At 39.2% G+C, this 27,507-nt stretch overlaps 1 protein-coding gene across 2 annotated transcripts in view; it reads left to right on the top strand.

Annotated features, from left to right (window-relative positions):
• Positions 1-257: 257 nt before the first annotated feature.
• The window catches only part of LOC126426832 (uncharacterized), a 54,352-nt gene continuing 27,102 nt past the window's right edge, over positions 258-27,507 (top strand). The window contains exon 1 of one of the 2 annotated variants that reach the window (XM_050088856.1): positions 258-381. In XM_050088856.1, coding sequence (XP_049944813.1) covers positions 370-381 — 12 coding nt within the window. In that variant the 5' untranslated portion in view covers positions 258-369. The remainder of the gene's footprint in view (positions 382-27,507) is intronic. The other variant, XM_050088855.1, reaches the window with a different exon arrangement.

Raw genomic sequence — 27,507 nt, 5'->3', positions numbered from 1 at the left:
TTGGAGGCAAGAAACTAACTCGAATAATTCGGAAATTACGTAGGAAATGGATGCAAACAAACATTATGCTTCCGACGCGTCTGACGTTCACCTTACCTGCCACTCTGAGCGCTAGTGTCGCTCCGTCTGTCAAACGGCAACAACTTTTACAGCAGTGAGTGTCGCGACTGTTATGTTAGACTGTGGCAAAACCCACTGTCGTTTCCATTCTCGCGGGCCCTTACGCCTTCCAGAGATGTAACCGAAGATAACTCTTTGGTTTGAACAGTTGCTCACCGAAGTTCTTTGGGATGTAAGGAAGTGCGCATGTAAATTCGACGGGCTTTGGTGTTTTGCCGCTGCTAAAACAATTTTCGTTCTGTTTTAAAGATGAAGCAGGAAGTGAGTTGAATTTCTGTTATGTATTCGTAAATAGTTTCATTTCTTATTGTTATAATTACAAACATTGGCGACGTATTCGAAAATTGGACATTACCAGAAACCCATAATCACAAATATGAGTGCCGTTTATCCAAAAAAGATCTGTCCAGTACGGGTCAGCTGTCTCATCCTTCAAAGTGACTGCTCGCGGGCTTGTAGTTGATTTAACTTTATTCATTGTGAGTGCATATTTGATTTATAGTAATGATATTTAATTAGTGAACCCCAAATGTTTCGTAAACATGTTTTCTAAACTGATTTAACCGACATTAACTATACACAAGAAACTCGTAACTAGGTATATAAACATATGAATGTTTCTGGTAAAAAGTATGTAAGTGATTGGCAAAGTGAAACCAGCCGTGGGTTTGCTTCCGAGCAGAAAGTTGTTTTGGTTAGATGTACTTTTGATCTCTTGTGAAGAAATACTCTGAGGTATAGAACATGTCAGGAAACAACAATACACAAATATTTATAAGAAATACGAATACACTAATTACCATCCACAGATCCAAAGCATTTTAAATCCCAGATGGGCTTCATTGGTATAGGATAAGTCAAAAAAATTTTAGAAGAAAAAAATGTCATTTGAAAGGTAATAGGCCTACATAACTTTTCTCAGAACTGTTCAATACACTGAGGTGGCCATGCTAATTCTTAGGCCATTCTCTTAGACATTAAATAGGAGAAAATCATTTTACAACACTTCTTTGCAATGACTGCATTACTAGCCTACATTGAATTTGTACAGAAGTTATGAAAGATGTGTGTACTTGTACAAAGGACACATTTCACAGCCATATTAATTATAGTGACTGTAATTGTTTATGAAGATTATCATCATACTAATTCCATGAACTGAGCTATTGGTTTGACAAAGAGGTTTTTAATGTCAAAACTTCATTAACAAATGAATGTCAGGAAGCAGTAGTTAGTATCCCTAGTTCCCATTTAGTAAAGGTCATACAGTCAGAAACTGTGTGAGTGAAAAAACAAGTGTATTTGTCATGTGTAAGGCAAAAGGTATTTGACATGTCTAAATCTTAACATAGAGAAGTAGGCCTAAATGATGATGTTTTAGAAAGCTTGAACACTTTTTAGTGTGGCAGCCAAATTAGTAATACATTGTTTCTACAAAAAGGTGATGTAGCAGGTGCATGTCTGCAAAATCTTGGCTGTGGTGACATTAACCTTTAATGCGGTCAAAAGTCTATATAACTGATATGGTACACTTCCGCTCGTTTGTAGTTGTATGTGACCATGTTGCCTTGGAAACATTAAAATAAGATATAATTTTATGTTTATATTAGCTTACTTGGGTCTAGTGTAGCAGGGGATACAACCCGTCGGCTTTGAACAATGACGTCATTCCTTAGTCATAGATCGTAATGTCTTCACTTCGAGGCATAGACAATAAAACAGTTCTGTGTTCTAATAAGCACTATCATTAAAATAATTGAATGTTAATCTAAAAGCGATCGCTTGATATTTGGTACATCATTAAACGTGTGATTTAATTAACTTAGTTGTTTGTTTTTTATTTGGCTGGTACTTAATATTTTTCGTAATGATATTGAGGTAATGTGGATTGTGTTTTTTGGCTTTTTTAAAAAAAAAATCTCACGAGATAGAATAAACTGATCCTACTTTATTAAGCAATCAATAAAAAAACTAAACTAAAACATAACAGCTTTTGCTGTTATGTTTCAATTTCGTTTTTTTTTTACTGATTGCTTAATAAAGTAGGATCAGTTTATACTATCTCGTAAGATTTTTTTTTTTTTTTTTAAGCCAAAAAAACACTTATTAGCTACTGAAGGGAGCTACAATACTAAGAAGAATCGCTTCTCGGCTTTTGACAAGATCAATGTTTATCTCTCTCGCATTCCTTTGTTTCTCAACATTCTCCTCAGCTCTTTCATCTTTGTAATACATGGTCTCTGGCGACTTGTGACGTCATTGTTCAAAGCCGACGGGTTGTATCCCCTGCTGCACTGGACCCGCTTACTTTTCCCTCCAGTACTGTTCCACTACTCAGCCTCAGTGGCCCTTTTATCTGCCTTGTTTATGAAGTTATGTATGGTGTACTTGTAACATAGCACACGTCATTATGCATACAATCTAGTCATTGTATGGCCTCAACTTGTCACAGCTCACACATAATAGCGTACACAATACATAATGCACAATGATTTGCAATATGTAATCATTTTGTATCAAGCACACAGTCCAATTACACCCATCTGCTTTGACCCATAACATGCTATGTGACATCACGAGTGTACATTGTGAGAGATGTAAGTGGCCAGTTAAGAAATGATACTTGTGGTTGTCATTGCAACTCATGTAAACTACACTCTTTACTCGAAATATGACATAGTGGGTCAAAGTAGACAGGTGGAATTGGACTTGCTATATTCTCCCACCAGTTCCCCCCCCCCCCCCCCCCCCCAATACATAAAGATGACAGATTTTAAAATCTACATTTTTGTGACATATTATCTTTGATTGTACCTGAGGATTTGTAATTCTAGTTTAAATTCTAGTGCTAGTTTCTCTGAAACAAGATACATAATATTTACTACTCATGATGAACTTTTTCTCACTGTGGGTCAACAGAAACATCCGATCTCACGCGTCGGCTTTGACCCGTGACGTAAGGGTGTTGTGGTGTGTGACGTCATTACGGCGCGGAGTTTGGTTTGTGAGTGTGGCGTGTTTGTAGATGTTGCCTCGTTTACGTTACCTTAGTAGGAGTTTTAGGCCCTGTAATATATAGTTTACCTTTTTACTGTACTTTTTGTTTTAACGTCGTCTATGAGGCTTTTATCAGTTTGCCATTAGATTGTTCAATCTTTATGGTCTATATGTTTTGTCGCTACTCGTTATGTCTAATGAATCAATATTGTTTTTTTTCTTTTTTTTTTTATTTGTTTCTTTTTTTTTTTATCTTTTGATTGACCTACACATTGATCTGTAGCGTAGCCCTGAATACGAGGTTAGGTTGGGAGTTTTTTTTTTTTTTTTGCGGGGGGGGGTCGGGGGGGCGCAGCCCCCCCCCCCCCCCTGCCTGGTCTTGAGTACCACTTGTTTATTATTATCTTTGTTTGCTATCAATGTTAGCAGATTGTTCTTGTGAAACCTTTGTGTGTGTTGTTTTTCCATGTGTTTTCGTCTTTGTGATACGTATGCAACGTTTCTATATCTGCCATATTGGAATTGTCATTTCCGCTATATTTGTGACGTCATGGGTCAAAGCCGACGGGTTAGATCGGACGCTTCCGTATTTCCCTCACTGTCTATTCATATACTCAATATTATAGGATTTTTCTTGTATTAGGATTTTTAGGGTTACAAGGAAAGTCATCTCAGTTTTGAGGTTTTGTAATTATCTGGACAATGCTTGTGTTAACTTGGTACCGGAGTACTGAGGCTTATTTTCAGAGATCTGCACTCTGTATGAAAGGCACTAAAATTATTTTCTGTTTCTTGTTTTATGGGACTGAAGAGTCTCATCGGTCTCCAGTTTTGTGGGATCCCTTAATGAAGTCACAGTGGTCCTGAATATCTACAATGATAACGCATGGACATAAATGCAGAGATGCTAGTTGGGCCTGTAGGTTACCGTGTCATATTTGACCATGAATGGCACCTGTGCAATGTCGTCAATATGTTGCAAGTGTCAGTTGAGGTCAAAATGGTGTTGTGTGTGTGCTATGTTGGACTTAAATGAATTCGAACGTGGGCAAATTGTCAGTGCTCGTATGCCTGGTGTGTCTGTAACAAAGGGGTCGACCGAAGCGTCCGATCCCACCCGTCGGCTTTGACCCATGACGTAAGGCTGTTGTGGTGTGTGACATCACGACGTCGCGGAATTTAGTTTGTGAGAGTGGCGTGTTTGTAAGTGTTGTTTTGATGTGATCGGTGGTGGTGTGTTAGGTGATGTTTTTGGTTTAGTTTGCGAGTGTGGCGTCGTGTGTGTGAATTTTGGTAAATTGCTTTTTTTTTTTTATCTCTTTGGTAGGTATGGATATGACTGACAGGGTCAACAGTTTTCGGTTGTCAGCGATGATGGGGGACAGTGCATTGTCTCTAATAGAATTTCTTCAACTGTTCAGATTTTGGACAAAGTTGTGAAGTGTTTAGTATGTCGTGAAGAAATGAGGCTTACTTAAAGTTCTGGCGCCTTGGACCAGGGACGGCTGTATGTGGTGATCTCGTAAGGATAACAGGTCAAGGGAAGTGTTCGATTCCATAGGATATTGTTTAGTGCAATTTGGGGAGTTTTGTGTCGTCGTTTTTTTTTTCATCGTTTTGTGTGGTTTGGTATGGTGGTGTGTCTAAATTTGTTTATATTTACTTTGTCGCCACCCAAAACCCCCAATTTCCCATGCTTGTCCCATTAGTTTCATTAAGTTTTTTTGTGGAGTGTGTGTGTGTTGGTTTTTCAATGTATTTTCGTGTTTGGGGTCATGTTTACGTGATGTCATAGGTGCCATATTGGAGTCGTAGTGTATGGTCGTTTCCGCTGTATTTGTGACGTCATGGGTCAAAGCAGACGGGTGGAATCGGACACTTCTGTATTTCCGTGTCTCTGTGCTGCACGATGACAAGGCTCCTGTTTCATGGAGCTCACGTCATCCAGGACTGGTTTTCTGGGCACGAGGATGAATTATTGCATCTTCCTTGGATGCCACAGTCACCAGATCTGTGTTATGGAACCTTTGTGGTCTACTTTGGAAAGAAGGTTGCGTGATCACAGTCCACTTCCATCATTGCCATTCAAATATGACTTGAAGCTGTTTTGAATGTCTGCAGTTTTCCTGCACCATGTTAATCATGATACATTGTTGTGTTGGTGGGGTATCCATATTTTTGTCCAGTCCCTGTAATCTGAGTGCCTCCTTTTCTGTAGTTTGAATAATGTTTTATTCCTGTAATGATAGTTCCCCACTGCCCCCACCCCACCACCACCACCACGTGATTCCATGTTTCATATATGGCTCAAAAAGTGCGTGACAGACTGTGCACAAGAGGTCTTGATAGGTATATTATTCCAGTTACATCATTGCTAATATCACTGAGCTTAGCTTATTGGAAACCGTATTTATCTGCTAGAAATTTTAACAGTATTGCTGCTGCTTCGAACATCCGTTCTGTACATTTGGAGACCTGACATGATGTGCTCTTTATTAACTTTAATTCAGACTTGGTGAAACATCACTAAGACATTCTACAACATATTTAAAATGGCAGTGTTCATGTCGGCTGCCAACAGAGTGTAATGGAATGTAAAGAGTGCTTCAGTGTTGATGGAACTATGGTATCTGCTTGAAGCATCAGAAGTTAATGTCTCACCTTTGTGCTTACTGATGTAACAAACTTGCTTGCTCCACATGCTCTCTATTTTATTCCTTGCAAATGCTATGCAAGGACATGTGGGAAGTAGTGAAGAGTACAATTCAAACTTTCAGTTTTGAATAGTGACACTATAAGACAGCATACGGACTGTGATGCCAGTCATCCACACATATTGTGTTGTTTGACAGTTAGGAATAGCATCGTACCGAGCGAGGTGACACAGTGGTTAGCGCACTGGACTTGCATTTGAGAGGACGATGGGTCAAACCTGCACCCGGTCATCCTGATTTAGGTTTTCCATGATTTCCCTAAATTGCTTCTGGCAAATGGTTCTTTTCAAAGGACACAGCCGACTTCCTTCCCCATCCTTCCCTAATCCGATGGGACTAATGACCTCGCTGTTTGGCCCCCCTCACCCAAATCAACCACCAACCAATTAGGAATAAAGCAAAGGGTGAAAACTACTGCTTTCTGAATAATTTTCTTTTTATAGCCTATGTATACATAATTTTTTCTGAGAAACTTGACACTGTTTTGAAACTTTTAGTACAATACTTATCACAGTAATTTAACATTTGATGTTTCTCAGGAAAACTATTAATACATTCAGCCATCATTGTTTCTAAACTGAAATGCTGATAACAATTCCACTGGCAGCAGGCAACATTATTTTTCTGATCATAATACAAACTCGTTAACTTCTTTTTCTGTTATCGACAGTATGTTAACATTTATCGTCTGAAGTAACTTACTGTGTGGAGCGAGTATAAACAACTGCAAAATTTTACTAATATGAGCAAACAGTTACACTGGTGTAATTACTTATAATATATGGCCATTGGTGATGGCCACAGGTTGGTTAATAGCCTGGGATTGATGTGGTCGGGCCTTATATGGTAGTGAATTGGATGTATTGTGTTTTATATAACTTGAGTGGTAGTTCAGTGAGGTGTACTGTAGTTCTTCTGTTGTGTGCCGCTATTGGCAATTCATTATTGTTACGTGTAGCCAACCAGGTGATAGTACACAGTAGCCAATGAGAATTGCTAAATCTCACGGTTTCTGTCAGCAGAAGATACATAATTCTTACATTTGCTTTGCATGGTGAATATCAGGTTATAAATACAAAATCAAATAGGGATAATGCAGGAGTAGGTTTAATAACGAATAAAAAAATAGGATTGCGGGTAAGCTACTACAAACAGCATAGTGAACGCATTATTGTGGCCAAGATAGACACAGAGCCCATGCCTACCACAGTAGTACAAGTTTATATGCCAACTAGCTCCGCAGATGATAAAATGTATGATGAGATAAAAGAAATTATTCAGAGACGAAAATTTAATGGTCATGGGTGACATTCAATAGTACGAAAAGGAAGAGAAGGAAACGTAGTAGGTGAATATGGAATGGGGCTAAGAAATGAAAGAGGAAGCCTCCTGGTAGAATTTTGCACAGAGCATAACTTAATCATAGCTAAAACTTGGTTCAACAATCATGAAAGAAGTTTGTATACATGGAAGAGGCCTGGAAATACTGGAAGGTTTCAGATAGGTTATATAATGATAAAACAGAAATTTCGGAACCAGGTTTTAAATTGTAAGTTATTTCCAGGGGCAAATATGGACTCTGACCACAACCTATTGGTTATGAACTGTCAATGAAAACTGAAGAAGCTGCAAAAAGGTGGGAAATTAAGGAGGTGGGACTTGGATGAACTTAATGAACCAGAGGTTGTAGATAGTTTCAGGGAGAGCATTAGGGAACGATTGACAGGAATGGGTGAAAGAAATATGGTAGAAGAGTGGGTAGCTTTCAAGGATGAAATAGTGAAGGCAGCAGACTAGGTAAAAAGACGAGGGCTAGTAGAAATCCTTGGGTAACAGAAGAAATATTGAATTTAATTGATGAAAGGAGAAATTATAAAAATGCAGTAAATGAAGCAGGCAAAAAGGAATAAAACGTCTCAAAAATGAGATGAAGTGCAAAATGACTAAGCAGGGATGGCTAGAGGACAAATGTAAGGACGTAGAGGCTTATCTCACTAGTGGCAAGATAGATACTGCATACAGGAAAATTAAAGAGACCTTTGGAGAAAAGAGAGCCACTTGGATGACTATCAAGAGCTCAGATGGAAACCCAGTTCTAAGCAAAGAAGGGAAAGCAGAAAGGTTGAGGGAGAAAATAGAGGGTCTATACAAGGGCAATATACTTCAGAACAATATTATGGAAACGGAAGAGGATGTAGATGAAATAGCAGATGTGATACTGTGTGAAGAGTTTGAACTGCGTGAAGAGTCTGACAGAGCACTGAAAGACCTAAGTTGAAACAAGGCCCCGGGAGTAGACAGTATTCCATTAGAACTACTGGCAGCCTTGAGAGAGCCAGCCCTGACAAAACTCTACCATCTGATGAAGCAAGATGTATGAGACAGGCGAAATACCCTCAGACTTCAAGAAGAATATAATAATTCCAATCCCAAAGAAAGCAGGTGTCGACAGATGTGAAAATTACCGAACTATCAGTTTAGTAAGTCACGGCTGCAAAATACTAACGCGAATTCCTTACAGACGAGTGGAAAACCTGGTAGAAGCCGACCTCGATGAAGATCAGTTTGGATTCCTTAGAACTGTTGGAACACGTGAGGCAATACTGACCCTACGACTTATCTTAGAAGACAGAGTAAGGAAAGGTAAACCTATGTTTCTAGCATTTGTAGACTTAGAGAAACCTTTTGACAATGTTGACTGGAATACTCTCTTTCAAATTCTGAAGGTGACAGGTGTCAAATACAGGGAGCGAAAGGCTATTTACAATTTGTATAGAAACCAGACAGCAGTTATAAGAGTCGAGGGGCATGAAAGGGAAGCAGTGGTTGGGAGGGAGTGAGACAAGATTGCAGCCTATCCCCGATGTTGTTTAATCTGTATATTGAGCAGGCAGTAAACGAAACAAAAGAAAAAACCGGAGTAGGAATTAAAATCCACGGAGAAGAAATAAAAACTTTGAGGTTCGCCGATGACATTGTAATTCCGTCAGAGACAGCAAAGGACCTGGAAGAGCAGTTGAACGGAATGGACAGTGTCTTGAATGGAGGATATAAGATGAACATCAACAAAAGCAAAACGAGGATAGTGGAATGAAGTCAAATTAAGTTTGGGTGATGCTGAGGAAATTAGATTAGGAAATGAGACACTTAAAGTAGTAAAGGAGTTTTGCTATTTGGGGAGCAAAATAACTGATGATGGTCGAAGTAGAGAGGACATAAAATGTGGACTGGCAATGGCAAGGAAAGCGTTTCTGAAGAAGAGAAATTTGTTGACATCGAGTATATATTTAAGTATCAGGAAGTCATTTCTGAAAGTATTTGTATGGAGTGTAGTGATGTATGATAGTGAAACATGGACAATAAATAGTTTGGACAAGAAGAGAATAGAAGCTTTCGAAATGTGGTGCTACAGAAGAATGCTGAGGATTAGATGGGTAGATCATGTAAGTAATGAGGAGGTACTAAGTAGAATTTGGGAGAAGAGGAGTTTGTGGCAAAACTTGACAAGAAGAAGGGAGCGGTTGGTAGGACATGTTCTGAGGCATCAAGGGATCACAAATTTAGCATTGGAGGGCAGCGTGGAGGGTAAAAATTGTGCAGGGCGACCAAGAGATGAATACACTAAGCAGATTCAGAAGGATGTAGGTTGCAGTAGGTACTGGGAGATGAAGCAGCTTGCACAGGATAGAATCGCATGGAGAGCTGCGTCAAACCAGTGTCTGGACTGAAGACCGCAACAACAGGTGAGGTTGGAATATGGTAATTTTCTTGTGAGTTGGTGATGAATCTCCATATGGAAAATAAGATTGTCATAATAGGTTGGTGTGTAGAGTAGCACAAGATGTGTATTTCTCATTGCAACAACCAGCTTGTAGGTTTCATTTCTGATTATGTCCAACATTCCATTGATATGGTTAAATTCAGTTTTAACCAAATAAAAGAAAATACCAGCTAATTTTATTTGCGAAACGCAGAAGATTAAAAATGATAATCCCATTGGCTATATCCATATGACTAATGATTTGTCACATTGGCTTATCACAATTCATCATGTGAAAAGCATGCAATAAAAAGCCATAGTACACTGTAAGTGCACTTTGAGACAAAAGTGCACTTGCGCTGTTCACAGGTCTTCTGTTTTGTGCTGCTATTGAGAACAAGAGTGAACCCAGTACTGGTCTGTGTAATGACTATTTCCCTTTCTAAAGGTGCACTCTCATTGTGTTTACTCTTTGGGTTTATAGTGCAGCAATCTACATGCTTTTAGTTAGATGCCATAGAAACCAGTCACTAGCAAGATCTCTGATACCTAATATTTTGTCTTCTCTGGTAGAATAACTGTGTACTGCACCATCATGATTTTGGGCAAGAAAATACCCATTTGCAGTATTTTGTCATTTAAATTTTATACAATCAAACAACGGAAAATTCAGGATGGAACGTAACAATATTATGGAAAGGAAAGGTGCCACTCACTATATAGCACACTATAGTCGCACTTAGGCACAACAAAAGGACAGTCACCAGTTAGCTTTCGGCCAGTATGGCCTTCGTCAAAAATAGACAACAGACAGACACTGCCAGCGGTGTGGCTTCAGATCATAGATATTGCTGGTGGCTGCCTGCAGTTCGGCTACAGTTGCCAGAGACTGCAGTCGTGTGTGTGTGTGTGTGTGTGAATTGTGTTTGCATCTGTGTGTGTGTGTGTGTGTGTGTGTGTGTGTGTGTGTGTGTGTGTGTGTGTGTGTGTGTGTGTGTGTATGTGTGTCGTCTATTATTGACGAAGGCCATCTGGCCAAAAGCTAATTTTAATTAGTGACAGTCTTTTTGTTGTGCCTATTTGTGACTCAGCGTCTCCGTTATATGGTGAGTGGCAAATTTTGTATGTCATTTATGAATTTAAGAATAGCAAGTTCTGTGCAGAGAACCTATTGAAATCTAAATTGACACTATTTTTTTATTTTAATCAAAATTTTTTGCAAGTGACTGTCAACAGCATTGATGTAGTTGGAGAAATACATGATACAAATTGTGCTTTCTTATAGTACATTTATTCACTACTGGTTTTGATTATGGACTATCTTCACAGTAGAAAAATATTTATAGTAACATGTTCACATGTCATAACTCGACAGGCCGTAAATAGCGTGTATGGCATGTGAAGTTGTCACAGTAGATATTTTTCCACGGTGAAGGTGGTCTGTGGTCGAAACCGTTAAGACAGCACAGCATATGTGATGCGTTTCTCTATTTAAATTTTTTGAGAGAGGTGCCTTATGTTCTTCCTGGTCAACTGAACCTATGAGTGTTCTGTGACACAATGATGATGTGATGAGTGACATCATTAATGTGTAAACAGGAAGAGAACAGATGACTGATAATATCTTTTTGTCTATATTGTTTTTTGGAGTGTAGGTTTGGATGACACATTGACTTGTAGTGTAACCCAAGATATAGGTCATGTTGAAAGGTGACAGGCTGCTTGAAGGTTGGTGAAGCCAATGAACATGAATGCAGAATTGTAGGTGTGAGGACATACTGATGTGTGCTGGAGTCAAGGCCTAGATTAAGTTGAAATTTGAGTGTTTGGTTAAGAGTTGGCAACACAGTACCGAAGGCTTCAATTAATCTGTTCTTTCTTACATAAGCTTCTCCATTACATTCATGGATTAGAAAAGTATTTCATGTGATTTAATAGCCCAGTTTTGTTTTCATAACTGCTGTGGTGTATGAGGTAACGCACTGAGTGCACAAAATGGAAATTTATTGAAAGAAACATTGTTTTATGATTTGTGAAGAAAGAATCATAAATACAACCCCGTTCCAACTTCGTGTCGAAAGCGTGCATAACCATCTTTTGCAGCTTGAATGTGCAGAAAGAGTATCATTGATGTTTTATAAGGTACTGGCTGGGATTTAGAGCCATGCTGACTCCAGTGCTGTGACCAGCTGAATTTCGTCTCACAATTGAGGATCCGTGGTACAAACAGCTTGATCGAGGTGGTCCTACAGATTCTTGAATGAGTTTCAATTTGGGGTGCGGGTGGCCAGGGTAGTATGGCAAACTCGTCTCGCTGATCCTGCTGCTGTTCGAACCATGCACGTATACTGTGAACTGTGCATTGCCCATTGTGCCAAGTAAATACAGACTGCATATAGCCGTGGACATAGACCTGAAGGATAGATGCATGTTTTTGTTGATCCACTGTGTCTACCAGAATGACAAGATCACCCAGGGAATGCCACGAAAACATCCCTAGTCCGTAACTCCCTCCTCCTGCTTCTGGACGCTTCTGGCGGTTATTGTAGGGGTGTACATGCCAATGCCTGTCTGTCCAATGGAGCATAAAACGTGATTGATCTGAAAAGATCACATGTTACGGGGGTACGTTTTGTGCCTATGTCCAGAGGTAGACACTTGTGAATGAATAGCTGAAGTGGTTTCTCTTGTTTTATCTCTATAATGTGAATTCTTTGCCTTCACTTTGTCCTTCTGTTTCCTTGGTTCTTCTCTGTACCTTCTTCTCCACTGTGGCGTTTGAGAATTTTCCTCTTCTTTCCTTTTCTGTGTTTCTTTTCCTTTCTTTCCTCCCTGTGCGTGTCTGAAGGTCGACCCACACGTTCCCACGCATAGCCAGTGACGGGGTGACACGTAATTCCCTGCCCCGGGTAGACAGGTAGGATAGTCCCTGGTAAAGGCCAGGCCCAGAGAGGGGTGATTACCCGAGCTGATACCTTCCGAACATGCCAATTGGTCCCTCTGTCAATTTCTTGGGAGGTGTGACATGAGGTGTGGACAATCACCTAAGGTAGGAGTGCCCTCAGAGAGCGTCTCCACTGTGAAGGAGCGCACCATCGGATATGCCGGTAATCGTGGGGGTTACTTTTGCGATGGTTTCTTCTTCTACTACAACTTCTGCCCACAAGAGAAAGCTAGATAAGTCTCACCCACAGGAAATTCTTCCATCAGTGCCAAAGTTTCTAGTTGTTTCTCGGTCTGACGAAGTTCAAGAATTCTCAACAGTGAACCCTTTCATTATTCAGAAAGGTATCGACACAATTGCAGGTCCTGTAAAGTCTTATTCCCGGTTACGAAATGGCACCTTGTTGTTAGAAACAGACAGTGCCCTCCAGGCACAAAAATTGCTTCGAACTGCACTGCTACACACCTTCCCTGCCCGGGTGGAAGCGCACAGCATTTTAAACTCATCATGCGGGGTGGTTTATACAAGATCACTTGATGGATTATCAAATGAGGACATTCAAAATTACCTGTCTGAACAGGGAGTAAAGGCCATATATCCAGTAATGAAAAGGGTTGAAAAGGAATTGGTAACAACCTGCACGCTCTTCTTGACATTGACAGAGTTCAACTTCCTTTGAACATTAAAGCAGGATATGAGATAATTTCAGTTCACCCTTTCATCCTCAACCCTACGTGTTGCTATCAATGCCAGAGGTTTAATCATACCAGCCAGTCATGTTCCAATACAAATGGGGGTACAAAGCCACCTTGGCATTGCCTCTGGCCCTGCCTTCTCTGTGACTTTTGTCAACTTCCCAAGGATAGTATCCCCCCTATACTTTATCAGCGAACATTTGGTGCTCTATGCTCACAAATGGAGCATGCCACATTTATTTACACTGATGGCTCCAAGACCGCCTTTGGTGTTGGGAGTACCTATGTTATTAACGACACCCCTATTAGATTTTGGGTTCCCGACCAGTGTTCGGTTTTTACTGCAGAGCTTTATGCTGTTTTCCAGGCTGTTCAATACATCTGTAACCATCAGCAGATACAGTACATTATATGCACGGATTCGTTCAGCTCTCTTCTCAACATCCAAGCTCTTGATCCTATCCACCCTCTGATCCACCAGATTCGGGACTGCCTCCACATGCTGCACTTCAGGAGCATCTCTGTGGCATTCCGCTGGATCCCAGGGCATGTTGGCATACGTGGAAATGAGGCAGCCGATATAGCAGCAAAGGCTGCTGTCTCTCTTCCTCGGCCCACTGTTCGCGTGGTTCCCTTTTCCGATCTCCAGAACATTTTGTGTTGTTGTGATGCTCTTTTATGGTACACACGTTGGTCTGCACTTCGGGATAATAAATTATGGGGCACAAAACCTCTTCCCTGTGCTCGGAACTCTTCCTCCTGGCCTCATCGTTGGGAGGAGATAATTTTAACTAGAGTCCGGATTGGACACTGTCTTTTTAGCCATCGACATCTTTTAAGTGACGACCCTCCCCCGCTTTGTTCCCACTGCTCTTAATCGTGGATGGTGAGACACCTTTTACTTAATTGCCCCTATTTTAATCCGCTACTTGCCCGTTTACAGCTGCCGCTTGATAAATCTTCCCTTTTAGCAGATGGAGCTTGGCCAATTGTGTCCCTGAGCTTATAAGTGTTAGTGAGATGCATTTGAAGCTCTTTTTGGGGAAACCAAACCCTCTTCAATAGCACTTTTGTAAGATTTCCTTCTGTTTTTAATTTCCCGCCTCCTTCAGTTTCGTTCCCGTTGCTGCTGATTTAAATTCCTGTTTTTGCCCTTCACTAAACCACAGAATGGGTGCTTATGACTATAGCTGCTTTGTGCCCTAAAACCATAATTTAAAAAATTGTAGACTTTCAGTTGCTCAACAGTTGCACGTCTGTTTGTGTGTCCACGTCTCTGCAGCTGGATGTGCCACAGTTGCCTTGGCGACCATTATTTTTCCATGCACAGTACTGTTTAAGATGGCAGCATGCAAATAGTTTACAAACTTAGCTGCTTTGGAAACTCTTCCACCCTTTGCCCAAAAGCCAACGACCATGCCCTTCTGGGTGTCACATAAATCGCTCCATTTCTGCGTTATGACGACGACTGCACTGTTTTCAGTTTTCCTTAACACACTTTATATAGGCTCCACTGTTAGTGTTGCCACCTGCCGTATTTGTGTTGTTATTGCACGTCGACACTGCACGTAGGTGGTGATCACATTAATGTGACCGGACCTTGTATGAATTAAAGTGTTGGGTAGTGTTTTCTGGTTTTACTTGACTGGGATGTAGCGTTAAAATGGAATAATATGCTGATGATTTTGACAAGAAGAGACTAGGAACTTTTGAAATGTAATGTGCCACAAAAGAATACTGAAGACTTAGTTCATAGATAAGATAGCAAATGAAAGAGCACTCACTCAAATTAAAAAGAAAAAGAAATTATGGCTCATCTTGAGTAAATTTGGGTTTGGTCGGTAGGACACTTTGTCGTGTCAGTCAACAGTTAATTTGGTAATGGAGGGAAGTGTGGAGATGAAACATTTAGAACAAGACCAAAGCTTGGCTATAGTGAGCGTTCGAATGGATTGAGGCTGCAGTAGCTACGCAGAGCTGAAGAGACGTGCGCAGGAGAGCTGCATCAAGTCACTCTGTGGACTGAAGGTGTCCAGAATTCATTTGACACTTCCTTACACCAGACTTCAAATCAAATTGTGTGCCAATAGAGTATCATTTCATTTGTACGACTGGATTCGTGATTTCCTGTTAGAAAGCTCACAGTATGTAGCACTGACAGAAGTCGTCTGTGGTCTACCCCAAGGAAGTGTTACAGGCCTTCTTCTGTTCCTAATCTATATAAACAATTTAAGAGACAATGTGACCAGCCCTCTTAGATTCTTTCCAGATGATGCTGTCATTTACCATCCAGCAAATTCATCAGAAAATCAAAACCAGTTTGCAAAATGATTTAAACACGATATCTGTATGGTGCAAAAAGTGGCAAATGTCTTTGAATAAGGAAAAGTGTGAGGTCATCCACACGAGTAATAAAAATAAATTTTAGTTATGTGATAAATCACATGAATCTAAGAGCTGTCAGGTCAATGAAATATGTTTGAATTACAATTATGAACAACTTACGTTGGCACAATCACAAAGATAATGTTGGGGAAAGGCAAACCAAAGACTGTGTTTCATTGGCAGAACACTTAGTAGATGGAAAACGTCTATGAGGGACTGCTGAAAAAATAATGCCTCTGAATTTTTATGTGAAAACTCTTAAAGCTTTTAAAATAAAACAAACCATATTAACATTCTATGTCTTTACTCTTCAGGTTTACATATTTATTTTTTTAACAAAGGCATTGTAGCGACGAACACGTCTCCCGATGAGAGACCAGTTCGTTGATACCGTCACTGTAGAATGTGTGACTTTGCTGATGGAGCCACAACCTCGCATCTGCTTGCACTGCTTCACATCACTATCAAAGTGAAGTCCTCGAAAGTGTTTTTTAAGTTTTAGAAACTTGAAAATCGAATGGGCCAAGTCAGGACTGTACGGAGGATGATCGATGACTGTGAACCCGAGGCATTGGATTGTTGCAGATTTCTCAATGCTCCATGTGTGGTCAAACTGTTTGAATTTTAAACATGATGTCAGAACACTGTTTCTCACGGACCGATTTAGGTACATTACACACTGCCATGTTACGCGCTGCATTACAGAATCCTTTAGCAGCAGAGGACTGCAGATGTATAGGCATGTAGAATGTTGATAACGTTTGTTTTATTTAAAAAGCTGTAAGATTTTTCACAAAAAAAAGAGAGAACCAGAGACATTACTTTATACACTGCTCTGTCTTCTGCTAGAGTATTGCTGTGTAGTATGGGACGTTACCAGATAATATTAATGGAGAACATCAAAAAAGTCCAAAGAAAGCCAGCTTGTTTTGTATTATCATGAAATGGGGGAGTATTTTTAACGGGTACGGCAGGTGGGGTGGCATTTGTTAAAACAAAAGTGTTTTTCATTACTACAAGATCTTTTCTCAGAATTTCAGTCACAAACTTTCTCCTCGTTATTGCTGCCAACCTATGTAGGGAGAAATGATTGTAGTAGTAGTACAAGAGAAATTAGAGCTTGTACAGAAAGATATGTTTAATTTTTGCATGCATTGAGTGTGGAACTGAAGAGTAACTGTCCTAAGGTGATTCGAAGAATCCTCTTCCGGGCACTTAAATGTGAATTGCAGAGTAGTCACATTGATATACAACATGAATGACAAGTGTCACATGTGGAATACAAATACCATAGGTTTCTCAGCTGTTAAAATCAGTGCTTGATTTCAGCTATGGATGACTAAGAACTGAGATTGAGAGTTCCACTTCATACAGCTTGCAGTGACAAGGACACAACATTAGTGTACCTGTCATGTTAGTTTGATATAGCTCAATGTGGCAGAGGCATATGCATGTATGATCTCTGTGCATGATCTTGCCTGCCTTTGTTCCACTCCAAGGAAGAACAATTCAGCAGTATGCATTGTCCAATAAACTGTCAGTTCTGCAGCCATCAGTGTAGCAGTTACGGACTATTACATTTCATGACTTCGAGGAATCGGTTGATGCAAAAGTCTAATTAAGTAACTACTGTTGTGAATTCAGAGCTTTGTACAGTGCTGTTCTATACGCGCACCCGTACTGCTATCACAGGGAAAGTTGTAAAAAATGAAGCATTATGCACATATTGTCTGATATTGACAGACCAAACAGTGAAATAAACTAAGTATGGAATATTGTTAAAATGGAAACAGGGAAGTGAGCCATAGATGATGACATTTCTGCTGGAGGATGGGAGCATTGTAAAAGACAGTTCACGTGTAGCATATATTTTTAATAATTACCTTTTACAGTGATCAGAAAACTGGTGCAAGTAGCTCAGAAGAGAAGGCAAAACAGTACACCAAAGATTCACTACAGAGGACGTTAATGAAATAAAAATTAATCTTGCATCCCCATCTCATATTAGAAAAATCATTGTGACTACAAAGAGTAAAAGTTCAAATGGGTGCATAGTAACTGAAAAGCTGCAGGCATCTAAAATGTAACGTCCTACTTCAGTTAGGGTAATGCGTGATGTAATGCTTCGTTAAACTGTTTATCTAGACAGGTTGAAATACGCCGTTGTTAGGTCGAATCAGATATTCGTGCAGTAATTTACTGAGTACATAACAACATCTTTAAACGATAAAATATCACCAGATGGGATCTTTTGTGACTTTCGAAGGCATTTGACTTTGTGAATAAAAATATTCTATTATCTAAACTTTTATAAAGTGTTTAGTTCCACATATGTCTGGTGTAATTATTATTCAAGAAATTGAATGCAGAATGTTAACTAAGGCTTTTTGAGTATTACAAAGAGAGCCGCCATGTCCTCTGCGTGGGAGAAAGTACAACGGGAGTTCCAACGGATTAGATCGTTGTCCCACTAGTGCAGGGCTTCACAGCAAACATGCTCTGTGAGCAGGCAGTGAACTCATGCCTGCAAGCAGCGAGTACTGTACATCCTCCACCATCACGGGGAATAGGACGAGGAAACCGTGTAAGCAAGGAATTCAATCCTGAGGGAAATTTTTGAAGAAATCTAGACTGCCGTTATATTTCCTGTTGCATTACAGATCAGTCACTTCAAAATGCAGAGTAGTGCTATTTTGTTACTGTAAGCTATTTGATTCTCCCATTCTGTTCTACTACAAATCCTGGTTTTTGCCCCTAATATGGCTGATGGTCCATCTGTAGACACACAAACTAATAAATTCTATGACAAACCCACATTTTCTACACTTTCTTAGACATTGATACAAATGACACATCCAGTTGTGTGCTTGTGTTATCTACATTTGCATAGAGTGCTAAAGAGTGGCAACGAACTTTTTACAAAGATTTTGCAAACTGGTTCTGAACATTATCTGCCATAACCTTTGTGGACCCGTGAGTGTCACAATCGTTCTACCCGAAGTGGACATAAATGTTCAGCTGCAACTACCATGTATTCTTTTATTAAATTACAATAGGTGATAGGGCACAAGGACTTTACTAAAAGTAGTGCAGTTTTGTAGCTCATCCAAACGGCACACTCGCATGATATTTCTTTTTTCTATTCTTCCTCTTCAGTAAGCATCCTCGTAAGTCTCAACAACTCGTGTACATACTCAAGTTGTGTGCATTTTTGCATTTTGGTGTTATTTGGTGTAATAAAAAGGGCAGTGGCTTTATAAATTTAGCTTCCTGGAAGTATTGAGCATCTTACGACACAGTAAACAGTGTGCAGATCCACCTTTTTGTGTAAAATAATGAGATTCCTTGTACTGTGGATTGAAGTGCAAAGACATTCTGGGTGATATGCAATGCCGACTGACATAGCTGATATTAAGTGGCACCACAGTTAAAACTGCCCCTCACTTACGTCAATTTGCGCTTTGTCCCTATTGTCGTGGCATGATGCACACACATTTCCCTCACTCCCCACTTTGTTGCAACTGGTGCATTTGTGAGCAAGAGAATGAGCAAATGCAGATGCACACACTGAAAATGAACGAGTTGTTAAGCCGTGCACTAGTGTTCATGCCTTGTGTAAATGATCTGCCATGAGCCAAAATTAGTCCTGTTTGCAGATGGTACAAGTACTGTTGTGAAGTGGAGCAAAGAAGCTTCAACAGAGAAATTAGTAAATCATTTTTTTTTTTTTTAAGTTACTGACTGGTTTTGCACAAACGGGCTAGCTTTATACTAAAAAAATTAAAAAGAGCACACATACACGCACACAGAGGGGGTGGGAAGGAGGGGGCGGGGGGGAGAGAGAGAGAGAGAGAGAGAGAGAGAGAGAGAGAGAGAGAGATCATTCAGTTGTGGACTGTTAAAAATATCCCACTTCCTAGTAACATAGTGGGCCAACAAGAAATAACAAACAGAATAGAAAGTTCTGTTATTTCTCGAAGATTTAGATTTGACTAGTTTTAGTGTTAGAATAATTGCCAAGTTGGGGGATGTAGATGTCAATAAGTTAACATATTTTCATTATCTGATGTCTTATGGGACAATATTCTAGGATAACTCCTCACTTAGGCAAAAAGTGGACTATACACTGCATAAATAAAGTAATTAGAATTGTGTTCAGGATTCACCCATGTACATGTAGGAGGCACCTCTTTAAGCAACTGGGAATATCAACTGCATCCTCACAGTACTTTTATTCACTTATGAAATATGGTTTCAACACTCCATCTGATTTTGAGAGCAGCCAGATATATTTACAAGTTCAACACTATAGGGGGAAAAGAACTGCATTACCCTTTAATGAATCTTTAACTTTTGAACAGAGAATGGTAAAATATCCATATAAATTTCTTTGTTTGCCCATTGTTATAAAATGTCTGACAGATAGAAGTGTTTTCAAATGTAGATTAAAGATGCCTCTCCGTAACACAACTTCTAAGCTGTAAATGAATTTTTAATGGAAATAGTCATTTTTGTAAAAAAAAAAAAAAAAAAAAAAAAAAAAAAAAAAAAAAAAGTAATTGTGCAGCAGCTTGTAGACATATAAATACCGTATTTTCTCGAATCTAAGCCGCATTTTTCCGATTTTTGTAATCCAAAAATCTGCCTGCGGCTTAGAATTGAGTGCAAAGTAAGCGGGAGTTCTGAAAAATGTTGGTAGGTGCCGTCACAACTAATTTCTGCCGTCGAATATATGTAGCGCTACACAGGCATGCTTTTCAGGCACAGAGATAAATACTGGCGCCAAAACCTCTGCTTCAGTAAATAAATTTAAAAAAAGGTGGAAGACGAGCTTTTTTTCTCCGCCCCGAATTTCGACCACTGCATTTTCATACATTATCCAATGAAGTAAATACAAATTCCGTATTGTTCATCTTCGAATGTAGCAGCCTTTCAATGTAGCTACTACAAAAATCCGACTGGCAAGACTGGGATGTTTGTTAATATGGCCAATTCTACGTTCTGAATTTTTTCCTACCTGTGACAAGAGATGGTTGCTAATAGGAACTTTTATGAATTGTGAATCACATGCAGTATTCTCTTCACCATAAGAATAATACGAATATAAACATTTTGCCCGTATTCTTTCGTGTTTGCCGCTATCTCATTTAAATCCTGTCTGCCTAATAAGCTACGAAACTAGAGTGAGACAACAGCAAACGCAGAAGAATATACATATGTCATGTTTATATTCGTATTATTCTTATGCTGAATAGTGAGTCAGAAATGAAGCACGGCAATTGACTAAATTTTTAAATCTAAGATGACTAATTTCAGTGCAGAATATAATGTTCCAATAAGGCATCTGCGAAGATTTTCAAACGGAGAAAAATTTTCGCCCAACTTTAGTTCAGAACATCTATCATACGCTGTCTATTATTTGGTTCTTGTTGATCATCTTCACCCAGATTAGATTAGTTTTTCGTTACATAGATCCGTGCTGAGGAGATCCTCGTGGATGTGGAACATGTCGATTTTTTAAAGCAGAAATAACAATACTAATAGTATGAATAAATACATCATTTGTTTCTATTAAAAATTTCGCCAATGGAGTAGGAGTTGGTCACTAGTAAGTCTTTCAGGCTCCTTTTAAACTGATCTTTATTTCTAACTAAATTTTTTATGTTTGCTGGCAAATTATTGAAGATGAGTGTTCCTGAGTAGTGGACCCTTTTTTGAACTAAAGTAAGTGCTTTTAAGTCCTTGTGCAGATCCTTTTTGTTCCTGGTATTATATATATGAACTGAGTTGTTTGCTGGAAAAAGAGATATATTATTTAGGACAAATTTCATTCAGGAGTAAATATACTGAGAGGCAGTAGTTAGTATACCCAGTTCTTTGAAGAGGTTTCTGCAGGACGTCCGTGAATTTACTCCACAAATAATACGTATTACACGCTTTTGGACTCTGAAAACTTTTGTTTGACTTCAAGACTTACCCCAAAATATTATCCCTTATGGCATTGTGGAATGAAAGTAGGCAAAGTATGCAAGCTTTTTCATTTTATGTTGCCTATGTCTGCCAACACTCAAATTGCAAATACAGATTTGTTAAGGTGTTTCTGCAGTTCTGTGGTGTGCTCCTCCGAACTGAATTTATTATCAAGTTGTAATCCCAGGAATTTAAGACCGTCAACCTCGTATGTTGGTAATCTTTTACGTTCTATTAAAGAGGTGGCTGTTGGTACGTATAGCCCTGCAAGAATCGTCAGAAGGGTCCCCTCTGGAGGAGAGAGCGTTACGGTCTGTGGAATGCTTTTGTGGCGTTCCCCGGGTGATCTCGTCATTCTGGACTGGATCGGCACTAGTCTGTATAGATGTTTGTGGAACATATCTACCACTAAATGCAGTTCCTTTCCCTCAGCACGACGGCGACTACCTGCAGGACGATGCAAACCATCACGCAGCTTTTAACATTTTAATGTTTGTATAATAAGTTGCCATCTCTTTAATCTAAGAATAGATTATCAATGCAGCTAGCCGCTATCTCTGTGTAATGTCTTGTCTGTATAGACGTGTATCTGTTGTCTTTAAGATCCCTTCACCTTCACACATAAGTCTATATAGTAAAGTAATGCCCTCCCAGTTCTTGGCTGATCCATGATAAGACAGGCGAAAAATTAGACTAATGGAGGATTATTACTATTATTTTCATTCACTCTCTCTCTTTCTCTCCGTTATCTATGTATAGTTTTTAATATAAGATTTCATTACGTGATATAGTGATGAAAAGAATCAGCCAAATAGAATCTTTGGTAGAGTCCTTTGTCTTGGTAATCAGTGGCTGGCTTGCTGTAAGTGATCTTTACATTTATTATTTCTGTTAAACACTGCAGTCAGTCGGGAGAATGAATCGTTTGGACAATTTGTTCCTTTTACGAAAGATTGGAAATTCCAGATGTGTACGAAGCCTTTTTGGACGATTTAACACAGACTCAGTGATTGCAGGCTCTCTTCGACACAGCTGAAACTTCCCCACTAATTACAGGGCCAACGTGATCAACAAATGATTCAGAAAAAACTCATTTGTTCATTCACTCCACAACAAAAAAGTCACAAACCTTATTTATAGAGGAAATCGTGTATCAAATCTATCTCCATTACATGTCCAGATCTCCGGTGATTCCACACCTTAATTATGTTCCTTTTACAATCTCTTTCTCTTCAAAACAAACCGCTAGCGGCACAAATGTTAATTGGCTCGCTTTAGCGAGAAGAAAATCAGAATATGTATCTCTCGGAAACACTTCAATCCCTCAACAGATACTCCAGAAGCTGTCCTACTTACCCCTCTAACAACCATGGAGAATGCATATATGCATCCCTGTTATTTCAAAGAATAAATGCACTAGAAAATAGTGTGGCGTTTATGAGATGTCGCCGCATATATTACGAGAAAATCAGATCAGATAACTTTTCCAAAGTGAATGAATGTGGATGGTTTGATTGAAAATGATTAATTGGTGTGTGGTAGAGGGTATTTGCTGTGGGGACATTACAAGCTCACAGTGTACATGTGTGAACCGAAGAGCACCAGAATGAGTTTCTGTACTCCACTGACCACCAAAGTCCCTGGATTTACAGCCGATTGAGAATCTGTGGGACCACCTGGATCGGGCTGTTCACAGTACGGATCTTTGACTGAGAAACTCGGTGCTGCTAGCCACGCCGCTGGAGTCGGCACGGTCCTACGTCCCTGTCACTACTTTCCACAACCCCATCGACTCTCGGCTGCACGTTTCACAGCGATTGGTGCTGCAGATAGTGATTATTTATGCTTTTGACAGATAGTCACATCAATATGACTGGACTGTGTGTTTTTGCTTAGAATAAATATTTGTGGTTGCGAAGATGCATATAACAGAAATTTCTGCGGATATTTAAGTAGTGGTGCCTAAGAACTAGGAATTTTAGTGGCTAAGTGATGTGAGTATAATGAACAGAATGTGTTTGGCAGCAAAAGAGAATGAAGATGGTGTGACGGAAGAACATGTCATCACACACACCGACTCACTGAAATCCTTCAATCTGTTACCAGAGTGTGCAGGACTAAATTAGTGACTGCAGAAATGTTTCAACTTTACTGAAATTCAGAACGTTGTTGGGGAAAAAAGCAAATGAAGAACAGAGGTGGTAGATATGTTGAATTATTTACCACAAGTTTTTTTAAGTGTCATTTTCTACATAAGTTGTCTGTAAATGCCTAACAGGGTGGGGGTTGTTCTGGAAAACGTGTAACTCTCAGGTAATTATGTTTTACCCGGGAAAATCAGGGAAATCTCAGAGAATTTCAGTAATTCTGTAGAATCTTGTGGAATTCTGTGTTTTTAACCTAACATTGGAGCTTAATTTTATTGAGCTTTATCAGTCACGAATTTAAAAATACTTAATTTCATAGTGTTAATCATTTCAATATTAGTCACTATAGATTATCAATGTTTATAAAAACTGCTGCTAAAGTATAGCAGAGAGTAAAGAAAAGTCATTACGTTAGCTGCTCAAACCCCTCCCCACCTGTTACCGTTAACTTCTCAGGAGCCTTTTATGACATATTCTTCCCCCCCTTACAAGGAATTGTCAGAGAATATTTTTCCCAAGTTTGAATAGCTACCCTGTCTAGACCAGGGCCTGTAGCATGCGTAGTTGCGTGTTCTGTGTAGCAGTGTTGTCAGCACTCGCTATTAGGCATGGTGGGAAGCAAAGGGTGTGTTTCAACTGTCGGTTCTGCACAGCCAGTGAGAGAGCAGTGTTTTGCAGCAGTAGACAAAGGAATATTGCAACAACGTCCACTGTCGTAACACAGACAGAAGAACTGTACAAACATTTTGAACACAGGTTAGTAATTTAATTCATCCTGAGCTGTTCGGTCTCAACCCAGCCACAGCCATAAAATTCATGACACATTCAGGATGAAGCGTATATTTGAGACAGCTGAATTAATACGCACTAAAGTAACTGCAACCTCATAATTCATGACATAATTGGAAAAAAGCAGTCAAATCTATGTGATGACAGAGATCATAAATTTAATTTCTTCAAGTGAAACACGCACATTCTAGTCTAATCTAGATCTCGTGTTAAGGTCAGTGTATCACCATCACCAGGATTTTTATAGTCTTCACATTTGTTGGTTTCACCAACTCACAACCAGTTTGTTCCATTCCAACCTAACCACACCCTCATAATTTGTGCCATATTTGTAAAAAAAATAGCTAAATATTTGTGACAACAGCAAAGAGGAGAATGGTTTCAATTTTGGTGCTAGAAATTCATTGCCTGTTTTCTTGGCTCTCATCGATTACTGAAGGTATCGTCCCTGTGACTATGCAAAACTGACGCGTTGCAAATCTGTGGACAGTAAAGAAACACTTATGTAACTGCCTCTGACCTTCTCTTATGTGGACTTTGATGTAAGATGTCAGTTTCTAGTGACAATGTGTAAATAATACAGTAGGCTTTGAAATATATCATGTTTTGTAGGTATAGTAAATAGTAGCTTTCGATAATAACCCTCCTTGAGTTGTTATTAATCCTGATAGTTAGTAGCTTGCTGTAATTTTTTGAAGTAGGACAGCAAGTTTAGAGAACCGATACTGGTGCACTGTGAAGTTCTATACAGATATTGCTGTATGTCTTGAACAAAGACTTATAAACCTGGAAATGTTGCCTTCATAAATTGCATTACAAGGAATTTATGAAGTTGCTAATCTCACAATAGGTTATTAATTAACTTTGTTGATGAAACTCCCTGGCAGATTCCAACTTGTTTGGATAGCTCAGTTGGTAAAGCACATCCCTGCAAAGGCAGAGGATACAGTTTTGATTCCTGACCCAGCACACAGTTTTAATTTACTTTTTATTTTACACTTCTACTTCCATAGGACCAAATTGAGGAGCAAATCTCAGAGGTCATGGAACATGTCAGTACATGAAATTACAAAATTAAAGTAATGACAGATAAAAGAAAATGTTTATGGTTACAAAAAAGACAAGCTATATGTTTAAGTAAATGCAATCGACAATATAATATAGGAATCAGCTTAATTTTTCAAGGAACTCTTTGACAGAATAGAAGGGGTGACCCATGAGCAAACTCTTTAGTTTCAGTTTGAAAGCATGTGGATTACTGCTAAGGTTTTTGAATTCTTGTGGTAGCTTATTGTAAATGGATGCAGCAGTATACTGCGCACCTTTCTGCACAAGAATTGAGGAAGTGCGATCCAAATGCGTATTGGATTTCTGCCTTGTATTAAATGAGTGAAAGCTGCTAATTATTGGGAATAAGCTGATACTGTTAATAGGAAACAAAAGTAAAGAATATATATATATATATATATATATATATATATATATATATATATATATATATTGAGAGGCCAATGTCAGAATAACCAGACTAGTGAACAGGGATTGACAAGAGATTTGTGAACATACACCACTAACTGCCCAAACAGCCTGTTTCTGAGCTAAAAATATCTTTGGAGAATGGGAAGTGTTACCCCAAAATTGGTAACATATGAGATAAGCAAATAAAGATGAAGAAAGTAGACTAATTTTCGTATTGAGTAATCACTTCCTTCAGATACAGTTCCAATAGTAAAAATGGCAGCATTAAGTCTTTGAACAAGATCCTGAACGTGGGCTTTCCTTGATAGTTTACTGTCTATCTGAACACCTAGAAATTTGAAATGTTCAGTGTCACCAATCATGTACCCATTCTGTGAAATTAAAGGTGAGATTTTGTTGAATTGTGTGTTAGAAACTGTAAAAACTGAGTCTTCTGTGATTTGTCGTTAGTATATTTTCTACAAGGCGTAAACTTCCGCCATGAAGTGCACTATTTGAAACCGGGCCAGTGTTGCACACAACATCCTTCACTACGAAGCTAGTGTCTTCAGCAAACAGATATATTTTAGATTCTCCTGTAATACTAGAGGGCATAGCATTTATATAAATAAGGAAAGGAGTGACCCCCACATTGATCCCTGGGGCACCCCCTCCCCCCTCCCCTACACCCCCCCCCCTACACACACACACACAAACACACACACACACACACACACACACACACACACACACACACACACACACCGCCCCATTTTACCATGTCCCACTCAGATCCCACATCACAGCCATTCTCAACACTGTGAATAATGACCTCCTGCTGTCTGTTGTTAAAGTAAGAGGTGAACCAATTATGAGCTCCTCCCCGTATTCTTTAATGGTCCAACATCTGGAGCAGTATTTTGTGACCAACACAATCAAATGCCTTAGTTGAATCAAAAAACATGCCTAGTGTTTGAAAACTTTTGTCTAATCCACCCAGTACCTCATAGTGAAAAGAGAAGAATTCTAAATCCAAACTGTACATTTGATTGCAAATTATGTGATATAAAATGATTAATTATCCTTATATACACAGCCTTTTCAATAACTTTAGCAAACACTGATGGCATAGAAACAGGTCTAAAATTGTTACGTTATCCCTTTGTCCCCTTTTATAAAGTGGCATTACTACTGAGTACTTTAATTGTTCATGAAACAGACCATTCTTAAAGGAAAAATTACAAATATGTCCAAGTGTATGACCAACATGTGCAGTACTTTAATATCTTTCTAGGCACTCCATCATATCCATGAGAGTCCTTAGTCTTCAGGGATTTAATTATTGATTCAGTATCACAGACAGGTATTTCAGATGTCAGTCTTGGAAACGTATTTTCCAAGAGAGTTACATGATTCCCTGCAGAATGTTTTTATTTAATTCACCAGCAGTGCTCAAAAAACGATTATTGAATACTGTACATATTCTGACTTATCAGTAACGGAAATAGATTTATTGCTAACTGACTTT

The sequence above is a fragment of the Schistocerca serialis genome, chromosome 11, assembly GCF_023864345.2.
Source record: "Schistocerca serialis cubense isolate TAMUIC-IGC-003099 chromosome 11, iqSchSeri2.2, whole genome shotgun sequence".
NCBI classification, from domain to species: Eukaryota; Metazoa; Arthropoda; class Insecta; order Orthoptera; family Acrididae; genus Schistocerca; species Schistocerca serialis.
The sequence above is the reverse complement of the archived record's forward strand: the minus strand, read 5'-3'. Positions and strand labels throughout refer to the sequence as shown.